Source organism: Sebastes umbrosus, chromosome 11, assembly GCF_015220745.1.
Source record: "Sebastes umbrosus isolate fSebUmb1 chromosome 11, fSebUmb1.pri, whole genome shotgun sequence".
In the NCBI taxonomy this organism is placed as follows: domain Eukaryota; kingdom Metazoa; phylum Chordata; class Actinopteri; order Perciformes; family Sebastidae; genus Sebastes; species Sebastes umbrosus.
Window position 1 is genome coordinate 1,531,739 of NC_051279.1, and position 20,044 is coordinate 1,551,782.

General features: G+C 42.8%; 1 protein-coding gene across 7 annotated transcripts in view; it reads right to left on the minus strand.

The window, feature by feature from the left end:
• Window positions 1-20,044, minus strand: part of adgrb1a (adhesion G protein-coupled receptor B1a) — a 160,896-nt gene that overhangs the window by 26,355 nt on the left and 114,497 nt on the right. For all 7 annotated transcript variants that reach the window (XM_037784266.1, XM_037784263.1, XM_037784261.1 and 4 more), the window contains 7 exons: window positions 17,365-17,491; window positions 4,998-5,101; window positions 3,834-3,936; window positions 3,558-3,708; window positions 3,393-3,462; window positions 3,048-3,114; window positions 1,251-1,336 (listed from right to left, as the gene is read on the minus strand). In XM_037784266.1, the coding sequence (XP_037640194.1) occupies window positions 1,251-1,336; window positions 3,048-3,114; window positions 3,393-3,462; window positions 3,558-3,708; window positions 3,834-3,936; window positions 4,998-5,101; window positions 17,365-17,491 (708 nt within the window). The remainder of the gene's footprint in view (window positions 1-1,250; window positions 1,337-3,047; window positions 3,115-3,392; window positions 3,463-3,557; window positions 3,709-3,833; window positions 3,937-4,997; window positions 5,102-17,364; window positions 17,492-20,044) is intronic.

The following is a 20,044-nucleotide window of genomic DNA, read 5'->3' on the forward strand; positions in this document are numbered from 1 at the left end:
TTGTAGTGGCTCAGTTTTAAAGCTAGAGTGAAGATACTGGTATCATATGAAACTAAAACAAAAACAAATGAATCCATTGGTACCAACCACCGAAGGAGATTAAATACTGGGCCAAATTTTGGCGAGGAAAAACTGCCATGGCCATTTTCACTTTATGATAATCACATGCAGTTTGGGGCAAGTCCTAGTCAAGTCAGCACACTGACACACTGACAGCTGTTGTTGCCTGTTGGGCTGCAGTTTGCCATGTTATGATTGGAGCATATTGTTTTATGCTAAGTGCAGTACCTGTGAGGGTTTCTGGATCAATATCTGTCATTGATTTGTGTTGTTCATTGATTTCCAATAATAAATATATACATACATTTGAATAAAGCAGCATATCTGTTGATAAGAGTACTTACTTATACTTGACAAATCTCCCTTTAAGGTTCATTTAGAACAGATAAAAAATGTGTGATTAATATGCGATTAATCACCATTAAATATTTTAATCGATTGACAGCCCTACTATATATAATTTGTTGTTAAGAATAGTTAAATTAATTAATGTAGAAGGCTTCAAATAGACTCTGTGATCGGTGATCGGTATCGGCCGAATACTGCTTCCAGCCATCAGTGATTGATCGGAGCACCCTTAGTCAGAACTTAGCGTTGTCACCACATTCCGCGATCTCGGAGGTATCTTTGTTGAATACAAACAAAACCAATGGACAGAGCTAGGTGAATCAAACCAAAGTTTAACTACTGAATTTGTTTTTTTGAGTGTGATCTTGCTTGTTTTAAAGCCCTGCTTCCCTCTACTAGAAATAACCAAACAGGAGAAAAAAGACACGGATGGATTTACAGAACTTTACATCAATAGCAACACCTGCAAACAAAGAGCAGCTGGAGGGAAAATGCGACACATTTGAAAAACTTAAAAGAAAGCAATGAGATGAGTCATCATCTTGCTCAGTCTGTGCAGGACCAATAACCAGTCAGCTTTCCCCCACATCACTCTTCTATCCTCCACGAGCATTGAGCGTAATCTGGGCTAAACACATTTTCTTTTATCTTATTTGGTATTAATTCAGTCAAAATGAAGCGCCATCTTCAACCAATTTGCCAAAGTCTGAAATGATGGCCGAGGGATCGATTCAGGCAAAGAGCCAATAACTGCGCTAGTCCCTCCCCCCCCCCCCCCATAGCTGAGCTATCAGGCTGGTTATAGGTCACTGTGTAAAATGGATGTGTGGTATAAGGCATACCCCGCCCTCTCCTTTAGTTTCATATCAGTAATGCCGTCTTTGGACACCAGTTTGTTAAAAACGAGAATCCCAATAACCATGTTAACCTGCCGAAGAGAAGAGGCACATGATTAATGCAGAGCAAAGACACTTTCCTTACTTCACAACATGCACATCTACTCTGATGATGATGATGTTCGTCATGACAAGATGATGGCAGCATGCGCATAAATGTCATCTCACGCACACACTAGCTGTACTTACTGTAGAATCTGCACTGTAAATACTAGACTGTACCATCTGACATGTTAGTGATCAGGCACCCAATGAAGCATGAGAGTTAAAAATGGTTGAAAGGATGGATTACTAACATATTAACACACTTTTGAACGTAGAAAAAAAAAAATCATACATAAAATATAAGCTATGTGAAATCAAAGGCTTGGGGGAGGGGCTGTCCTTGACTGTAGAGATTCCTATAATTTGACTGCTTTGAGGATTCATAGTCTATAATCTCTCGTAGAAGCCACTCTGATGCTGTTCGGAGTGGGCCGGTCCTCCAGCGCCGGTGCCAACTGGAGCACTAGCTCTTTATTAGAGAAGCAGCTTGTGTAAAAAAGGACACCCCAAAACAAGCTGTTCACTCGTAGGTGGGAAAGAAGCTCTGGGAAGTGAATCAGTGAGACTGAAGCTAATGGACTTGATTAGTGAAACGAGGACACAGTGTCGCTGCAGCGTGTGGGACTGCCAGGGTTTATGTCTGGGAATTACCCCAGATGGGAGGTTGAACACCAGGACAGGAGGAGGCAGGGAAGAAAAGGAGGAAGTAAGCAAGGAAAGGAGGAGGCAGGGAGGTAAAGGAGGAAGTTGAAAAGGAAAGGAGGAGGCAGGGAAGAAAAAGAGAAGGTAAGCAAGGAAAGGAGGAGGCAGGGAAGAAAAAGAGGAGGTAAGCAAGGAAAGGAGGAGGCAGGGAAGAAAAAAAGGAAGTAAGCAAGGAAAGGAGGAGGCAGGGAAGAAAAGGAGGAAGTAAGCAAGGAAAGGAGGAGGCAGGGAAGAAAAAAAGGAAGTAAGCAAGGAAAGGAGGAGGCAGGGAAGAGAAGGAGGAAGTAAGCGAGGAAAGGAGGAGGCAGGGAAATGCAGGAGGTAGTTGACAAAGAAAAGATGAACCAGGGACGGAAAGGAGGAATTTCACAAGGGAAGGAGGAGGCAGGGAATAAAAGTAGGAAAGTAGGCAAGGAAAGGAGGAGGCAGGGAAGTAAAGGAGGTAGTTGACAAGAGAGGAAGAGGCAGGGAAGAAAATGAGGACGTAAGCAAGGGAAGGAGGAGGCAGGGAAGTAAAGGAGGTAGTGGATAAGGGAAGGAGGAGGCAGGGAAGTAAAGGGGGAAGAAAAGGAAGATGTAAACAAGGAAAAGAGGAGGCAGGGAAGGAAAGGAAGAAGCAGAGGGGATAAGGGAGGAGATAAGGGCTATTAACTTGAGGTGCTATTCTTAGATACACCGTTATATTACTGAGGCCATATGTTTTTGAGAATTGTATTTTGAGTGCTGACTAGCTTTGATGTGTTTATTCTTTCCCATTTTAATATTATGTTTTATTGAATCTCATATCTGATTATCTATTAGATTATACATTTTACTATTTTTCAAATGAAAACGCAGTTGAGATTGTTAACTGTTATAATTCCCTACATAGAAATATACAGACTAAATATGATTTTGTTACATGATGCTATTGCTTTCTGGTCTAAACTTGAATTAGTGCAGAGGTTTTTAAAAAGCAAACCAACAAAAACAAACTGTAGAGGAAAGAGGAAATACCAAGACAACAGCTGCAGCAGGTCCAACAAATGCATAGAGAAGACCTCCTTCCAGAGACAGCCAGCAGCTACAAGAGAGGAGCAGCCAAATACAGATGTGGAAAGACGTGATTAGAAGAAATGGAGATTGAGACAGGGAGGGAAACATGACGGGGTTGTAAATAGGAGGGGCAGAATGAGGTGAAAGGTAGAGGACATGACAAGAATGAGGATGGTAAAAGATATATGAGACAGAGAAAGAGAGAGGTTAATTATGCTGCAAACACAAACCCCCCATCCATATGTAATATCCCTGCATAAATAGTTAAAGAGGTGGAGGTATACACTATATGAACGCATTGCTTACTAGCTTGGTGTTCCATATCCCTTTGCCTTGGTGAATCCCACTGAGATCGCCACGACTAGCGCAGGGAGACCTGGGAGGGAAATAAAGAATGCACATTAACGAGGGGGGAAACGGGAAAGAGCAGATGAAGGACGTGATGATGACAACAGCAGACAGAAGGCCCACCCCAGCCGAGACACAGGAAACGCTTGCGTATGATGCGGTTCCTGAGACGGCCCGTCACCGCCATGTACGACTGCCACGCCTCCGTCAGAACCCAGCAGAACGACGACAGGAAGAAGAAATGAAGAAATGCAGCGATCAGTGTGCACAAGACCTGAAACAACAGGAAAACATCTAAGTATGATTCTTAATGAATCAGACACCAGCAAACACTGGGATCACATGTCATCAAGTCATATAGATAGACTTGATGACGTTGGCCTTGGGTTTGGTCCTCACCTTGTTCCGTGTCTGTGTCTGTCCAATGAGAATAAGGGCGTTGGAGGAGATGATGGAGAGGCAGAAGTTAATGAGGATGACGGAGCGCTCAGACCGAATGTACCTGCAGGACAATGACAGGAAAGAGACAGAGAAACAGAAAACAATGATTGTGGTTTCATGAAGTCCTTACTATCCTTACTATGGCTGATTCTAACAGACCATAGTCAAGATCATACACGGTCCAGTTTTCACTTTTTCTCCTGTGTTTGTACTAGGGATGTCACGAGAAGCGATACTTCGGTACCAAGTCGATGCCCAAATTCTAAAAACGTGACGGTACTCTTTTTCTACAGTACCGACGGTACCGTACGATGCCTGTAATGGTCGCTGGTAGGGATGTGACGGTGAGGAAAATGTCCCACCGCTTAATAAACTTGTGACAACACCGGTGTTACCAATTACACCGGACATGTGCAGAGCGCTGACTCTGATCTTTACCGTTGGGTGGCGGTGTGACTGGCCTCTCCGGTAGCTCTTTTGCTGTGGGGATATGATTGGAGCATATTGTTTTATGCTAAATGCAGTACCTGTGAGGGTTTCTGGACAATATCTGTCATTGTTTTGTGTTGTTAATTGATTTACAATAATAAATATATACATACATTTGCATAAAGAAGTGTATTTTCCCACTCCCATGTTGATAAGAGTATTAAATACTTGATGAATCTCCCTTTAAAGTACATTTTGAAAAGAAAAAAATTTGATTATTTGCAACTAATTTGCAATTAACTATGTAGAATCATGCGATTAATCGCAATTACATATTTTAATCGATTGACAGTCCTAATAGCTATTGAACTAAAATATTTATTATTATCATCAACTATATCAAGTCAGTTTTTACAGTGTCATTTTTCGGCCAAGTTTGAACTTTTTTGTTTTACCTTGACTTTGGCACAAAGGGGGTGATGAGTATATCGAAGATGTTGGAACATATTCAAAGAGGTGGAGCCCTTTATGGTCAGCAGGTTAACTACTTAACAGGAGCATACTGCAAACTCGACTTCCCATGTCACACACATGAATGAAGTTCAATTTGAAGCGTCACATGAAAGGATGGTTATGTTATCTATATGTTTTCATCCTCTCTCTCGTGTCTCAGGACAAGATGCTTCATCTCACCTCCAGACAGACACATAGATGATGATGAGCAGCAGCAACGTGAGTGAAGACACTCCACAGCCCACGATCAGCGTCACGGATGGGAGCTGCGTCTTGTCCATGTTCTGAAAAGTAAAAAAGGAAGAGAGCACAGAATGTGAAAAAAAAGTGCTGTGGTCATGTCTCCAAGTCTTATGACACAATCCTGATTCATCAGCTGGATCACGGCGTCCATATCAACGGCGTGATGAGTAGACATACTGGAGTGAAAAGGGCTCCAAAGCATCACTGCAAACAAAGCCGCAGAGAAACTTTGCAGCTCTGTGGTGTGTACAGACTTTGACAGGAGCTGTCAGCAGATGAATACAAAAGGAGCAAAAATCCCTGTTGACTGGATTTGTTGAGAGCTCACCTCCTAACTGGGTCACTCATGGTTCAAATGCAGTGGACTACATTTTCCTTCCCATCACTTCAGTCCCTCTGATGCTTTTCAGCAGGCCAAAGTTCTCAGACATTGTAGAGCTCAAAGCTTTAAAGCAAACTGCAAAAATACCCTTTTACTTTTTAATCCAACCGATCTAAACTGCTGCTGATATGTAGCTGAACCAAAACAAATCAACAAGGAACTTTGTTCACTTCAGGGCAAAAATCGACTTCTCCCATACTGAAACTGATTCAAGGTTAATAAGACAGTTCAATAGCCCATTTCAGTTTGGTGTTAACATACAATCTGGATCTAAATATCTTAATTAGATCAAGAAAAGCACATGCTAATGCCGGTGCCGGTTTCCTGCACTGTTTTATAGGCAGTTAAACTTAAAAAAAAAAACTTTGTTAAAAAGTGATATAATTTATATATATATATATATATATATATATATATATATAAAATATATATATATACACCGATCAGCCATAACATTATGACAGCATCGCAGCCCCATACACAACAAACTGCAATGCACTGTGTGTTCTGACACCTTTCTATCGGAACAAAGGCAAGTCAAATTGAGCGCTGTAAAGCACGCGGCCGGAAATCCACGAGCCACCTTCACCCCCGAGCCTTTCCAAGCCGACCTAGAGCCTCGTATGCGACGCACCGCCTCGTATGCCTCGTATGCGGTGCACCGCCTCGTATGCTGCGCACCGCCTGTTAACGAGGGTCTTTTGGCACAGAGAAGAACTGGTATCGGTACTCGGTATCGGAGAGTACCCATTTGTAAGTACTTGTACTTGTGCTCGGTCTGAAAAAAAGTGGTATCGGTATATCCCTATATACCGTATATAACGCAGTATATACTGCATACTAGCACACATAACATTTTTTTTTTTCCGCATACTGAGGTCCAATCATAATATGGGCAACAGCACTTATTAGTGCCAGGTGGGTGTAAATGCAAAAGCCCCATAATCATGCAATTATCTACACAAAATATCAAACCATATGTTCATAACAGGTGGAGATGGGTCCAATTTTGAATCATTGAAGGGTAGGGGTGAGATGCTCAATCCGTCCCAGGAATTAAAGAGTAACTTAACAATGTTGAAAAATCAGTGTTTCACTGCTCTGTCTGCTGCAAAGGTTGAAATGGGTCGCACCTCTGACCACACCACACCTGCAGGGATGTCATGGCCTACTGATACAAGTTCTATTCCGTATCACTGCAGCAAGGTGAGAAGTGAAACCACGAGTAAAAACACACCATCAACATAGTGTGAGGACTGCTGCGGACATGGGACTCATTATGTGTTGTGTCTTTTATCACGTCTGGTTCTGTGGACAATACAGTGTAATAAATGGTGTGATGTGATAATTGAAATTGATAGACTTCTGATTTGACTAGAGACTCACAGATAGATGATTGGAGTCAGAGAGTTGAAGTGGGTAGCCCCAGCTGGCTGGTTGTACATTAGAGTGTTTATGGGTGGTAAGTGGAGTTGTAAAGGTTAGCTGATGACTTCACACACACACACACACACACACACACACACACACAGTCACACACACACACACACACACACACACCAGAGGAAGCCCAGCACTGCCTCGGGGAGCTGGGAACTCACACAAAAATAATTTCACTGGTAGAGCTTTCTTTTTTCTACCCTGACATGAATAACATAATGTGGGGAATACTGTGCACGCATGCACGCACGCACGCACGCACGCACGCACACACACAAACACACACACACACACACACACACACACACACACACACACACACACACACACACAATGTGCATGCAGGTATCTGGTATCTGCGGCTGGAGAGCAGTCGGCAGCCTCGGCTGCAGAGCAAGGTGACTTCAAGGTGATTCCTGAATAAACCACATCACCTCAAACACACACCCACACTCAGGGATGAGTACCTTCACATAACAACCATGCACACGATATAAGACTGACAGTCATACCTATCCTAAAAACCGACAGCTAAACACCATCCCTATGCCACAGCGGACATTGTCTTAGTTGCCATGGCTACGCTGTAACATGGCAGCAGCAGCAGCAGGGTGCATGGCTGTTGTGTAAGGCTGTGTGTTTATGCCTGTGCTGCTTGTGATATTTTATTGATTTCTAAATATAGGAACAATAATGAAGTTATTTTCCTCTAATTTCTAACTAATTGTCTTTATTATAAAACACACATTTAAAGGTTCTACCAAAGAACGCCATTTTGGCGACTACTAGAAGCCAGTTAAACATCCGCACTACAAAAAGTGCTTTACAAAAGTAAAACTAAATTATTTCTTCATTGGCGTTTTCAGTCCAAAATGGCGGCAGTGCTACTGCAGCGCCATCTAGCGGCTGTTTTGTTCTAGTCCAACTTAAATCCCTTTATCCCAACATGGTCACCAAGGGAAGAGGGAAGAGAAGAAACTAACTAATAAACAATCAATAATGTAATTTAGTATGCAAAACTATAAAGCACAGGGAAGCAAACCAACGAACAACAACTTGACACTAAGGCTGCTTTCTAAATCACATGCTTTCTCTTTTTACACTCAGTACGTACTGCAGCTGCTCTGTTGCATGCAGTTTGCATACAACTGAGATACAAAGTGGAAACGTCTCATAGTGATCTCGTCTGTTCGGGTTGATCCCTATAAGCGGAGGATTAATATAACCACATTCTTTGTTATTGTGCATCATTTCTCATGCACATTACCATCTACAGTAATTGACATTTGTATGTTTATTACATGAAGTGATGAAATTCACAGCTTCGCTATTTACTGGCTCGCTGCCAATTGTTCTGCCTTTTCCCTCAACAACGGTGAGGCATTGCTGTTTTTGGCCGGCTCTGAAGTGCAAGCGTGCAGCAGACCAGCGCCCCCTTTGGCCCCGGTGCTCCTCGTTCTCTGATCCCGGTAGCGGCACGGAGAGAGACGGGCGGCAGGTCTGAATGTTCTGCTGGCACTGCGGTGCCGAGGAGCCGGTCCACACGGTTTCCCTTTGGAGGCATTACGCGACAAGATGTTATCAATCCACTTGACGAGGGCGGCTTCAGCCACAGGTGCTTTCCAACTGTGCACATTTGTTTTTTATTCAGAGAAAATAACTTTCCTTTTCCCGTCATGATATCGATGTGCACGTAGCGCCAGCCTCAGGTATCTAGCCGGAAAGCAGACGGTCCGCGAAGCGGAGTATCAGGGGAGTAAAGTAAAAAACAGATTCAACTAATGTTAGCGGTTGATCGCTGTCACCGTGATCACTATAAGCAGTTTCCACTGTACTACTTTGTCATAACACAACCCAATAGCTGTCAAGATATTTCACTAGGAACCACAAACCTCGTGGTGGCGCTAGAAGAGATGTAGAAGGAACATCACCATAGTCAGTTGGATTGATCCTTTGGGAACCATTAAATCGACCATCAAATAGTTGTTGAGCTATTTCAGTCTGGACCAAAAGTTGTGGACCGTTGCCATCCAATAATCAGCAATACAGCCAATGACTCAAGCTAGTTACAAAACTCTATACAACCATCCACAACCATATCCATCCCTCCAGCCCTTATACTGGCGTGTGGTGATGTGGGCAGGTGAAAAGCGTTAAGGTGAGGTGAAGGGACAGTTTAATGAAATCAGCTTTGGTGGTTGGTGGTTGGGGTGGAGGGTGGGTGAACATGAAGGGACCAGGACATGAGGGACTTCCACCCCCCACCCACCCACCCCCTCCCCTTCTAGCAGGAGATAATTGGCTGAGTTTATAGCCTGTCTTGTCTCCAGGTTTGATGTGTGTGCCGGGGCCAAGTTAATTAAATCCCTCTGATTAATCTGCACTGCAGTGAGTTCCTTCCCTAAAAGCAAAGAGGGGGCAGAGAAAAGATTACGAGTGCAGTGGAATGGAAAGGTGTCTGCTGAGACAGACAAACTTTTACTTCCTCCTCAGCCAATGACAGAGCTCGACTGGAAGTCTCACGCAGCGTCCAACCGAGAGCACTACCATCCAAACTAAAGTGACCAGACTGCATTATTCCACATGAGCAGAGACAGGGACGCTCCAGCTACCGCCACCGTGGGATGTCACATCCTTCAGAAGGAATCTATCAGATGAAGCTGTTGCTGATATTGGCAGTGAATAAATATGATTGCTTAAACAAGTTGCCCTGGTATCAATTACACACAATGGATATGTAAATGAAGAGGTTGGATAATAAAACTACTGATCCAAATCCTAATCAGAGAAAAGTCATTCATGCTTCCTAGTGAGTGAGGCTAGTTATAAATCGGATAAGTCAAAAACAAAAAATACATCTGCGACAAACAGCTTAAGCTTATTCACTGAAGGCTATCTGATATTAGAGCTGAAACGATTCGTCAATTAATTGATCCTTCAATTGACGTCACGGTGACTGTCCACTTCTTATGTACTGTATACAGTGTATGGTATGGAGCTGGAGTGAGGACATTGTTAGCCTAGCTTAGCATAAGAGTGGCATCAATCTTTTCATCTACCGCTCAGCAAGAAAGCCAATAAGCAAATTTCACAAAATGTTAAACTCTACTTCTAAGTTTGCCGGCTTAAATCGACAACTCTGAATCCAGCATTCAGACCAACCAAGAACCTTCTCTTCTATGAAACATCTGCTTTTCAAATCAGGCAATTTTTTGTATTTTTACCTGTAAATATTAAAGGGACTGTTTGTAAGAATCAGAAATGTCTTGTTAACAGCGACACCTGTGTCCGTTAAGTCAACTAAAGTCAGCGTCCTGTTGCTGGCGCTTGTGCTCGCTCTACATAGACATGAAGGAGCATCGCTCAACACAGTGAGGAGACACACGTCAGCTAAAAGCACAATATCACTCTATATTTCAGCTGCTTGGCAGTAATGTTAGCTGACCAGACCAAGGTCTCTCCATGAATCAATGCTGATCCTAGTGTTGGCTTTTCCTGCCTCAGCCTCCCGACCGCGGCCGGAGAGAACAGGGGAGACGCCGGAGTTTTGGTCGGAGACGATAACGTTTCTCTCTGCGGAGCCCCGTCACTTCACAAGACACGGGAAACCTCTGTTGGTCTGGAGGAGCTGCAGCAGTTATTTCTGCACAAACGTCCACTGAACATTCACTAGATATTCTCAGAGCTAAACTAACTCTTCTGCAGTGTGGAGTGAGCAGCATGCACCTGAGAGCGGCGCGAAAGCACGAGAACTAGCACGGTGCTTGTGAAAAGGCAAGCAGAGGAGCAGAGGAGCAGAGTACAGCAGAGACTCCGGTCCTGGAGACCAAAGCTACGGTCTCCCCCGCGTCCTCCGACCGCGGCCAACACTGTTTAACAGACGGGCTTCACTAGATACAACCAAGAGGTCTTGGTGCTTCACTGTAGTTTGTGTTGGAGTCTGAGTCTGAACAGCGTAGCCACACACGAGCGCTCATGGGACACCGACCTGCAATGATTTATACATGTAAGAAGTTACAAACAGTCCCTTTAATTTTTTTATCTCATTGGATTTTTACATTTCAGCCGAGCCACAGGACAACTTCAGTTCCCTATCTATGCATGACTACCATAGATATCTGTAACGCCCTCTCATAGATGAAACACAGATTCATACATGAGGAGTCCTTTGGCCTGTAAACATCAGTCATTCCTGTTTACTGACTTGTTCCTCTTAGAATGTGGGCTAATTGGCCAGAGAGGCTTGTCACCGCTCTTCTATCCTGACAGCACATTCAAACTGAAGAAAAGGCTTACGCTGGCTTACAACATCCAAAATGATACAAGCACGTTCATTCATTCATCCTCTTCCCCCCTCGACACACACACATCTAGCAGTGGCAGTAAACTGGGCTCAGGTTTTTGGGGCTTCTTTGCCTTTGACTGCAGTGCATTTTTTTTCTCAGTTTTTCCTTCTAAAAGCCTGCAAGCCAAGTTGGACTGAGCAAAATGGACACGAGAGGTGGCAGCAAGAGAGTAAATGATGTAGTAAGCAGACGGAGAGCTTAAATATAATGCAGCAACTGAGGATGAAAAATGGTGAGATGAAATGACTGAGGGGGTTGAGATTAGAAGAGAGGGAGAGAAGGAAGAGAGGAGCAAGGGGGGGAAAGAGAGGTTGGGGTGTTTATCATGCTGGGGCTGTAGGAGGCTAGCTGCAGACAGAGCGGCTGGGCCATTTACAAGCTACTATGTGTTGCAGTAGGAATAATTAGCATGGCTGTCTCACAAAAGAATAGAACGTGGGGAAAGGGACAGCAGAGAAAGGAAGAAGAGGAGTTGCCTTTTCCTCCGTTTCTGGCAAAGGAGCTGCTTCCCTCAGGCTGTGATGCCTCCAGCCTGTGGTCTGCACAGGTGGCGGCAGGCCGCAGGGACGACAGCAGACTGAGGACGCCCCGCTATCCGTCCACTCATAAACTATGAGCTTCTATTTTCACTGATGTAGCCTACCTGTATCTGAACAAGGCAAAGAGTCTACCACCATGCTAGAGGCTCTGTGAAGCTGCACTTCCTTTAAGCACAGCAGTGCTTTAAGCTAAATGCTAATGCAAGGGTGTAGGGCTGGGAAAACAATCCATTCACCTACGTACTGCGATTCTTATTAACGATTTTTTTAATGCCAGAGTTGATACATTTGCTTCATTTGAGTCTATGCGGAGGTAAAAGGACGTTTTATTGTTGTAGTCTGAGTAACATGACGTCATATCCGTTCCGTATCCGTCAACCAAAACAAACCAGCGAGCCAAAAAAAAAGTAGAAAATGGCGGAGGGTCTGCGTGGATACGACCTGCACCCTCACATTTTAAATGACAATACTAATGCTGTTTAGACGTTATTACGGTTTCTCATGTTCGTCATCTTTTAGTTTTACATGTTAGCATGCTAATATTTGCTAACCAAGTAGCCTACCAAACGTCATGGCGATCCATTCCATAGGCTAGTTGTCAAGACAACTCATTCAAAACCAGAAACGTCAACAATGTCAGTCGGCTTCATCCTCTGATAACTCTGCTGTGTTCAGACCAAGAGCAAAGCTAATTTTCGCCTCAGCTTTACGTGTACAAGTTGGACCACCGGTATCATTCGTGTCCATCGGCGGTAGACCCCCCCCGGAGAGGAGAAGGAGCTTGTCTCCATAGATACTAACAACTTTTCTTTCTGCCATTTCCTCCATCAACCATGGAAGAAATAACCACTGTTGCTGCTTTGTACATGTTGTGGGAGTCCCAGATATGTCAGAAAACCAAACGCCGTCGTGTCTGGGTTCATAACGTCAACCGGCAGCGAGCTGTAGGGGTAGAGTGGGGTGAATCGAGCCAGTTTTTACTTGAGGCGTCTTTAAAGTGAGGTCATGACACTAATGTCTCCAACTAAAACATGTAGATATATTTCAGGATATGGTGCATACTTGGGAATGATCATTTTGTATCTAAAATAAACAGTTTTCAAAATATGACTTTCCAAAAACAAGTGGCTCAACTCACCCCCGATGAGGGGTCAACTGAGCCTAGGGAGAGGATCGGTTGAGCCATATCGGTACCTAGTCTATCAATCATACCTGTCTATCACTGAAGTGAGGTTATCAAAGAACTCTCCCACACTGAGCATTTGAGTTTTGCCCAAAATGAGTTTTTTCTAAAACGTGAACCAATCACTTCCTAGAAAAGGTTAAAACGGGTATGAACCCAAAATAAACAGATTGCAATAAACAGATCAAGAAGATGCCGAAATAACTACATGATGATGCAGATTTGTAAAAAGTCTGAATTCATGCTTTGTCAGGTCTGTCCGCAAGACAACAATCAAACAACTTTTAAATTGCTTGTTTTCTGAATGGAGTTTAGATCGATCAGTTCCAGGCTATGCAGCTGCTCCATCAACACTCAACATAAAGTCATCTCGGCATAAATACGGCAGCAACGTTGTTGTTTCTACCATAGAGTGGTTTATACACATACACTTATACACAGAGTTACGTCCGCTCTCTGTACAGATATGATGTACTCTCGTTGCTCTGGGTGACCACAGACAGAGGCAAGACTTTTTCCCTTCTTTTCTGATTCAACAACGTCAAAGACGTCAGTGAAGACAGGAGGAGATTCTCAACGCTGAGAGGTTTTTCGTGACACAACGTCACGGAAATTTCTTGCTCGAGTTGCGTAATGACGTAAATTTTGCGTGTTTGCATCGCATCATTCGTGCCACTCGCTTTGCCCGGACCGAATTTGCGTCTATTCGCCTCTTTGCATTGACTTTGCATGTAATCATGCCACGCAAAAAATTCCCTTCACTCTTGGTGCGAACACATCGTTAGTGTCCGTCAAGGAATATGAAATCACCCTGGGCTTCAAGAAATTCTGGTGGACATTTTTCACTGCTTTAGCACATTTTATAGGAAATAAGTGGAAGGTTAATAGGGCTGCCCCCTCTTAGTCGATGAGACGACTAATTGGCCGTTTTGGTCTAAGATCTTTTTAGTCGATTAATCATTTTTTAAGCTTTTCATGCTGAATGACTTATTTCCAAGAAATTTCTGAGCACATCTCTGGTAAACCCAAGATTGAAAGTGGTGCTTTTGTGTGACTCTTTGTGGAAAAACTCAGTTTTACAGATCGGTCGATTAAATCAACTAATCAATTAGTCGACAAAATCGTATGAGTGTTAGTCGACTAAGAACGGGCTGAGGACAGCCCTGAAGGTTAATGAATCATTATCATTGATATGAATAGGTCATTAGAGACATAAAAAAATAATTTATTAATTGAGAAAACATTAGACAGATTAATTGAAAATGAAAATAATCCTCAATCTCAGCCCTGGCTAATTTATTTGGTAATAAGCATCACTTAACCAGAGCATCTAATGGAATGATCAGGGTCTTAAGACTGGGCCTCCATTATTACCTCTCTTGTCATTATGGCAAATTTGACCTGGGGCATATTCCTGTCTTGAATAATTCATTAATGATTGGGTCAATAAATGTCAGAAGAATGTCCACCATAATTAAATTACCAAATGAAACATTATTGGTACTACTGGATTACCAGGGGCTGTTTGTTGTTCTAATGTCTTTGCATTAGGCATCATACCATTCTTTGCTCTACCAGCGTTTGATGCTCCTGCTGCTGTCAGTGATGCTGGTGAAGCTGTTCAGTGTGTCAGCTTGCAGCTTGGCAACGTGTGACCCCCCTGCCTCCCACTTTAAGTTGATGTGAGGAACTTTTAACTGGTTATGAAACAGTCTCAATTTAATACTGATGCGTCTGTATGACCTACATAAGCAAACAAGAGCATCTGCGATGTGATTGGCTATTTCTATAGAGTCTAGCGGGGCCTCCAGCAGCAACCAGCCCACCGTGGACAGATCCAGATCCGGCTTCATCCAGCCACACTCGAGTTGGCATGGTGTGACCCCCCCCCCCCCGCCTCCCACTTTAAGTTGATGTGAGGAACTTTTAACTGGTTATGAAACAGTCTCAGTTTAATCCTGATGCGTCTGTATGACCTACATAAGCAAACACGCAAAAGCATCTGCGAGGAGATTGACTATTTCTATATAGTTATTCTGAATGCTCATTGGCGGCGCCGGGTTGGATTCAACGTGGAATCAGTCAAAATCATGCAGGTTCACCAGAAACTCCTTCAGCTCAGTCTAGCGTGGCCTCCAGCAACAACCAGCCCACCGCGGAACAGATCCCGATCTGGCTTCACTGCCGAAAAACCATGTGTAAGAAGTTACAAACAGAACCTTTAAATGTTCCGCCCCACAAAGAATGAGAGCTGCTCAGGCGCTGCTCAGCAGTTAGAGCATATAGTATATCACTAAGAAGTGAAAATCAGTTGCTCGTTCCATTGCAACAACAGTGCCCAGCAGCAGAGCTACGCTTCCGCCATTTTGGACTGAAAAGCGACTACCGGACGCCAGTAAAACATTTTCAGTCCAAAATGGCGGCAGCGGCTGTTGTTTTGTCTCTTTGCTTCTATACTCTTGTAATGTAGCCCTATCGACAGACCAGGCAAGGGAAGTGCTTTATTATCATACTGTCGGTGATGCGTCTGTGTTTTTGTTCCGGTGCTCTGCAACGAAACTGACATCCACACCGCTCACTCTCATCCCCGGCTCTGAAGCTCGGTGTCAACGGTACGGAGGTACTTAACACACACACACCTGCTTGAATCGTCAATCACCGGTTATTGGGCTGACAATGGCTGGTTGAAAAATTGTAATGTGTCGCCTAACCAAAGTAGCAATGTCCAATTCAAAGGAAGCCTAATGATGAGACAACACCAGTCTCATGTAACAGCCTTCCTCCTGCCAAAGCCTCTAGAGCCTCAACAGAATCAGACTGAGGCTAAAGAGCTAAAGCTTAAACAGAAAGGTAGGAACAACAATTTGAGGATCCAGGAGATGTGGAACTATTTCTTGGCCATCAGCAGCCAGGCCCAGTGAGCGTATGCAGCCTCTCAGAGTCATGTTGGCACCGTGAACGTTGCCATGTGTGGTATGATGTGCAGAGACCAACAGCAAAACAGATGCTAAGCAATCACAGCTGGACATGTTGCACAGAAGTACAGATCAACTGTGTTCAACTAGTTCCAGCATGGAACTTCTCCGAAAACCACAACCTGACATGTTTACATTGTGTTGTGTGAAGCCTACACATTAAAGAAACCAGATTCAACTGTCTCCAGTCTTTATGCTATGCTAGGATAACCATGTCCTGACTCCAGCTTTGTACTCCCAAAGTATTCTCCAAAATGTTGAACTATTCCTTCACATTTGTCATTTTACAAACACAGCTCTCTGTCAGTCGACTAATTCATTGATGAACTAATCACGTCAACATTGAGAACACAAAGCAACAAATGGAGAGCATCCTCCAGCATCACCTTCCTCTTGGTCACATGCTCCAATCCAAACCGCAGATATCTTGAAGAGAAATACTCCAATGTGCTTAACTCAAGGTGGTAAAACCCAAAGCGGTCTGGATCGTGGCCTAGCCGCCCCTCTCTGGGTTTATGCAGGAAGCAGGAGAAACAGCACGCTGCCTCCTATGTCTTTAAGAAAGCCTCGGTGTCCATGCTGTTACCAGGGCAACTAGTGAACAAACTGCTTCCGAGGCAATTTCCAGTCTAATAATAACTAATCGCACTGAATGAAAATCCCCCACAAAGACGCAGGCCCTTTCCTCCCACCCCCAAGAAACTGGGGCAGGTTTGAGTCACCGGGACGCAGATTTTTAACATGACATATCCATTCTCATGTCACACACACACACACACACACACACACACTGGCTTGGCTTTGCTGTGTCCAGTCCAGCCACTGTCGTCTTATTAACGTGTGTCTTTTGTGTGCAGATTACAGGATTTGTCATGCAGCACCTTCTTCCATGGGGCCTGGTAACCATGGAGACACCGTTGACAGTGTAATATGTTAAAATATGCTAATAACTGAAGAAGAATTGTTGGGTGTTCAGATGGAATAAGAGGAGTGGAGGAGGGGGAGGGGGGGGGGGTGCATGCAGGTATATGATGATCATACTGTAACATCCCATCATCATGTCTGGACATCTCACAGAGCATCTGCTCACCTCCATCTTAATGCACAGGATGCTGCCCTTCCTGTGTTGGAGCACATTAAACATCTCCTTCTAGGTGCAACATGAATAAAGACCCCCACCACCCAAAAAAAAAGAGACAAATCCTTTCCCTTGGCAAGACTACCATAAGCTTTCTGCAGCATGTCTTTGTCATGTGGAGACAGAGGAAGGTTTGGAGGAGAGAGAGAGGATCTGTTGATATGGAATGACAATGACGCCCTTTGGAGAGAATAAAAACAGCTGATGCATTCACAGAAAAAAAACCTTGCAAAAACATCACCCTGTCTCTGTGATAGCTGGTAACGTTTAACGAAGTCAAGGGAGGTTTGGTCGGACTTACCATTTCTGGATTTAGCCGTGCTAAAATGGCGAAGGTGGACAGTCTGTCACACACGCATTTGGTTCTGAATGAGTCGACTAGCACGGCTCTGCAGCCTCTGGCAGACCAGGATCCCAGCAGAGAGGAGCTGAAACACACACACAGAGAAACAGAGAGAGAGAGAGAGAGGAGCGATGCGGTGAATAAAGGAGAAAGAGAAGCGGTGTAAATCCCACCGCGTCGCACCGGCGATCTAATCCACTTTACATGTTGTCTGTCCGGTCGCAGCGGAGGAGCAGAGAGCGACGTGAGGCGGTGATGAGGAGGCTGCGAGGCGGTGATGAGGAGGCTGCGAGGCGGTGATGAGGAGGCTGCGAGGCGGCTGCTGCTGCTGCAGGTCTCTGCCTGGACACATTATACCCACACTCTGACTACACACCCAACATCTAGTATTATTATTACAAATATTATTATTAGGTATGTAATAAATAAATTGGCTATAGTAGGCTACTGAACATAATTTACTACACATTTATGAATAAATTGTATTACCCATAATTATCAGTATTTGTTTTTGTAATAATTACCTCTAATTTATAATAATAATACCCTTTGTAAGCCTATTTAAAAAACACTACCCACACACCCAAACATCTAGTATTATTATTATTAATATTATGGAAGGAATAAATAAATTGGCTATAGTAGGCTGCTGAACATAATTTACTACAACACATTTATTAATAAATTGTATTACCCATAATTATCACTATTTCTTTTTAATAGTTACCTCTAATTTATAATAATAATAATAATACCCTTTGTAAGCCTATTTAAAAACACTACCCAAACACCTAATATTATTATTATTATTAATATTATTATTATTATTATGTAAGTAATAAAGCCCATTGTAGTAAATTGGCTATACTGAACATAATTTACTACAACACATTTATTGTATTACCCATAATTATCAGTATTTTTTTTTTTAATAATTAGCTCTAATTTATAATAATAATACCCTTTGTTGTTTACATTTAATTATTACATCTACTCTACCTATTTTACAAGTACAATTACCTCTGTTTACATTACATCTATTTTTATATTTTATACTTCTAGTGTAACACTTCTGTTTATATTTATTTATTACGTCTACATTACCTGTTTTATATTGCTTTATAACTGTGTGTGTTTTACCTGTTATATGTTTTATCTGCCTCGTTTAGTCTTGTCAAGTATTTGTTTTAAAGCACTGACCAGAAGTTGCAACTGTGAATCTCGTTGTATTTAATACGATGACAATAAAGCTTTCTATTCTATTCTATTCTATTCTTTGTAAGCCTATTTAAAAAAAAAAAATGAAGGGCACACTACAGTTAATGGTGCAGCTAGCTGGGAGTGGGTCACCTGGTGCATTGAAACCATTGCTGTGTTTAATATCAGTTAAAGGTCCCATATCGTACAAAGTGAGATTTTCTATTGAGATTTTTTATATTATAAAGCAGCTTTAAGTGCTTTAATAAATACTGTTAAACTATCAAAACGCTCAATATCCGGAGAAACACCCACAGCCCGTGTTCAGAAATTGTGCATTTGAAACAAGCCGTTAGGATTTCTGTCCATTTGTGATGTCACAAATATACAATTTATAGATCATTACGCGGTTTTAAACATTAACATTCTAAATGTGTCCCAGTTTATTTCCTGTTGCAGTGTATGTGAATAACATCAACAGGAGGTAAACATGGACCCAAGCTGTTGCCTAGCAACGCAATTATATTGCAATTCCGTTGCAATTCCGTTGAAATGCACTAAAACAGAGCGTTTCAGACAGAGGGTAAATACAGGTATATCCAGACAGTATGAGGAAAATTATGTGTTTTTTGAACATTACAGCGTGTAAATATGTTCTAGTAGAAACACAAAATACAAGTATGAATCAGAAAATTAGCACGATATGGGACCTTTAACAAAGACAAAGCCCGAAAAACGCTCCCCATTAAAGCTGTGTTTCCATGGTAACAACCAATCACACTTGATGACAATGGACAATAGATCATAACACAGGTGTAATTAATAACATAGTAATAATAATAAAGTAATACAATAGTACGCTATAAGAGATTTTTCAAATGTTAACAGATGTTGAAAATGTGAGCGAGCCACACATAACGACATGCTATTTTAAATTTAACAATTTTGTTCCTATAGTATGTGGAGAGCAACGATTTGGCCAAAAAGAGCCTAAACACCACAGAACAGATTCATTCATCAACAACAAGAGTCATGACTCACAAAAACAGAAATCTCACAAATATCTGGCGATCAAACGCAACTTTAGTGTAAACAAACATGGCGGACGACGGGCAGGAAGTATTAGCGATATTAGTTTTTGCACTACTTTGTACTAAACGTTCATGAAGGATGGATGGATGAAGTCATGGAGACACGTTAAATGTACACTTGTGTTGTTGCCACAGATCAACAAGTTGGTCTTACTACTACTTTATGTTTAGCGTTTTTGCATTAGCTCATGCATTAGCCGCGGCCGCCATGACGGCGGTGGTTGACCTTCCGCTTCAGTCAGCTTGGTTCTCAACTGGCTATTGTTCTTTCCTACGTGACTGCGTCATCGGCTGTCCTCGAGGTTCCCCACACACAACAGGATATCCCATCGTAAATATTGAATATTTAA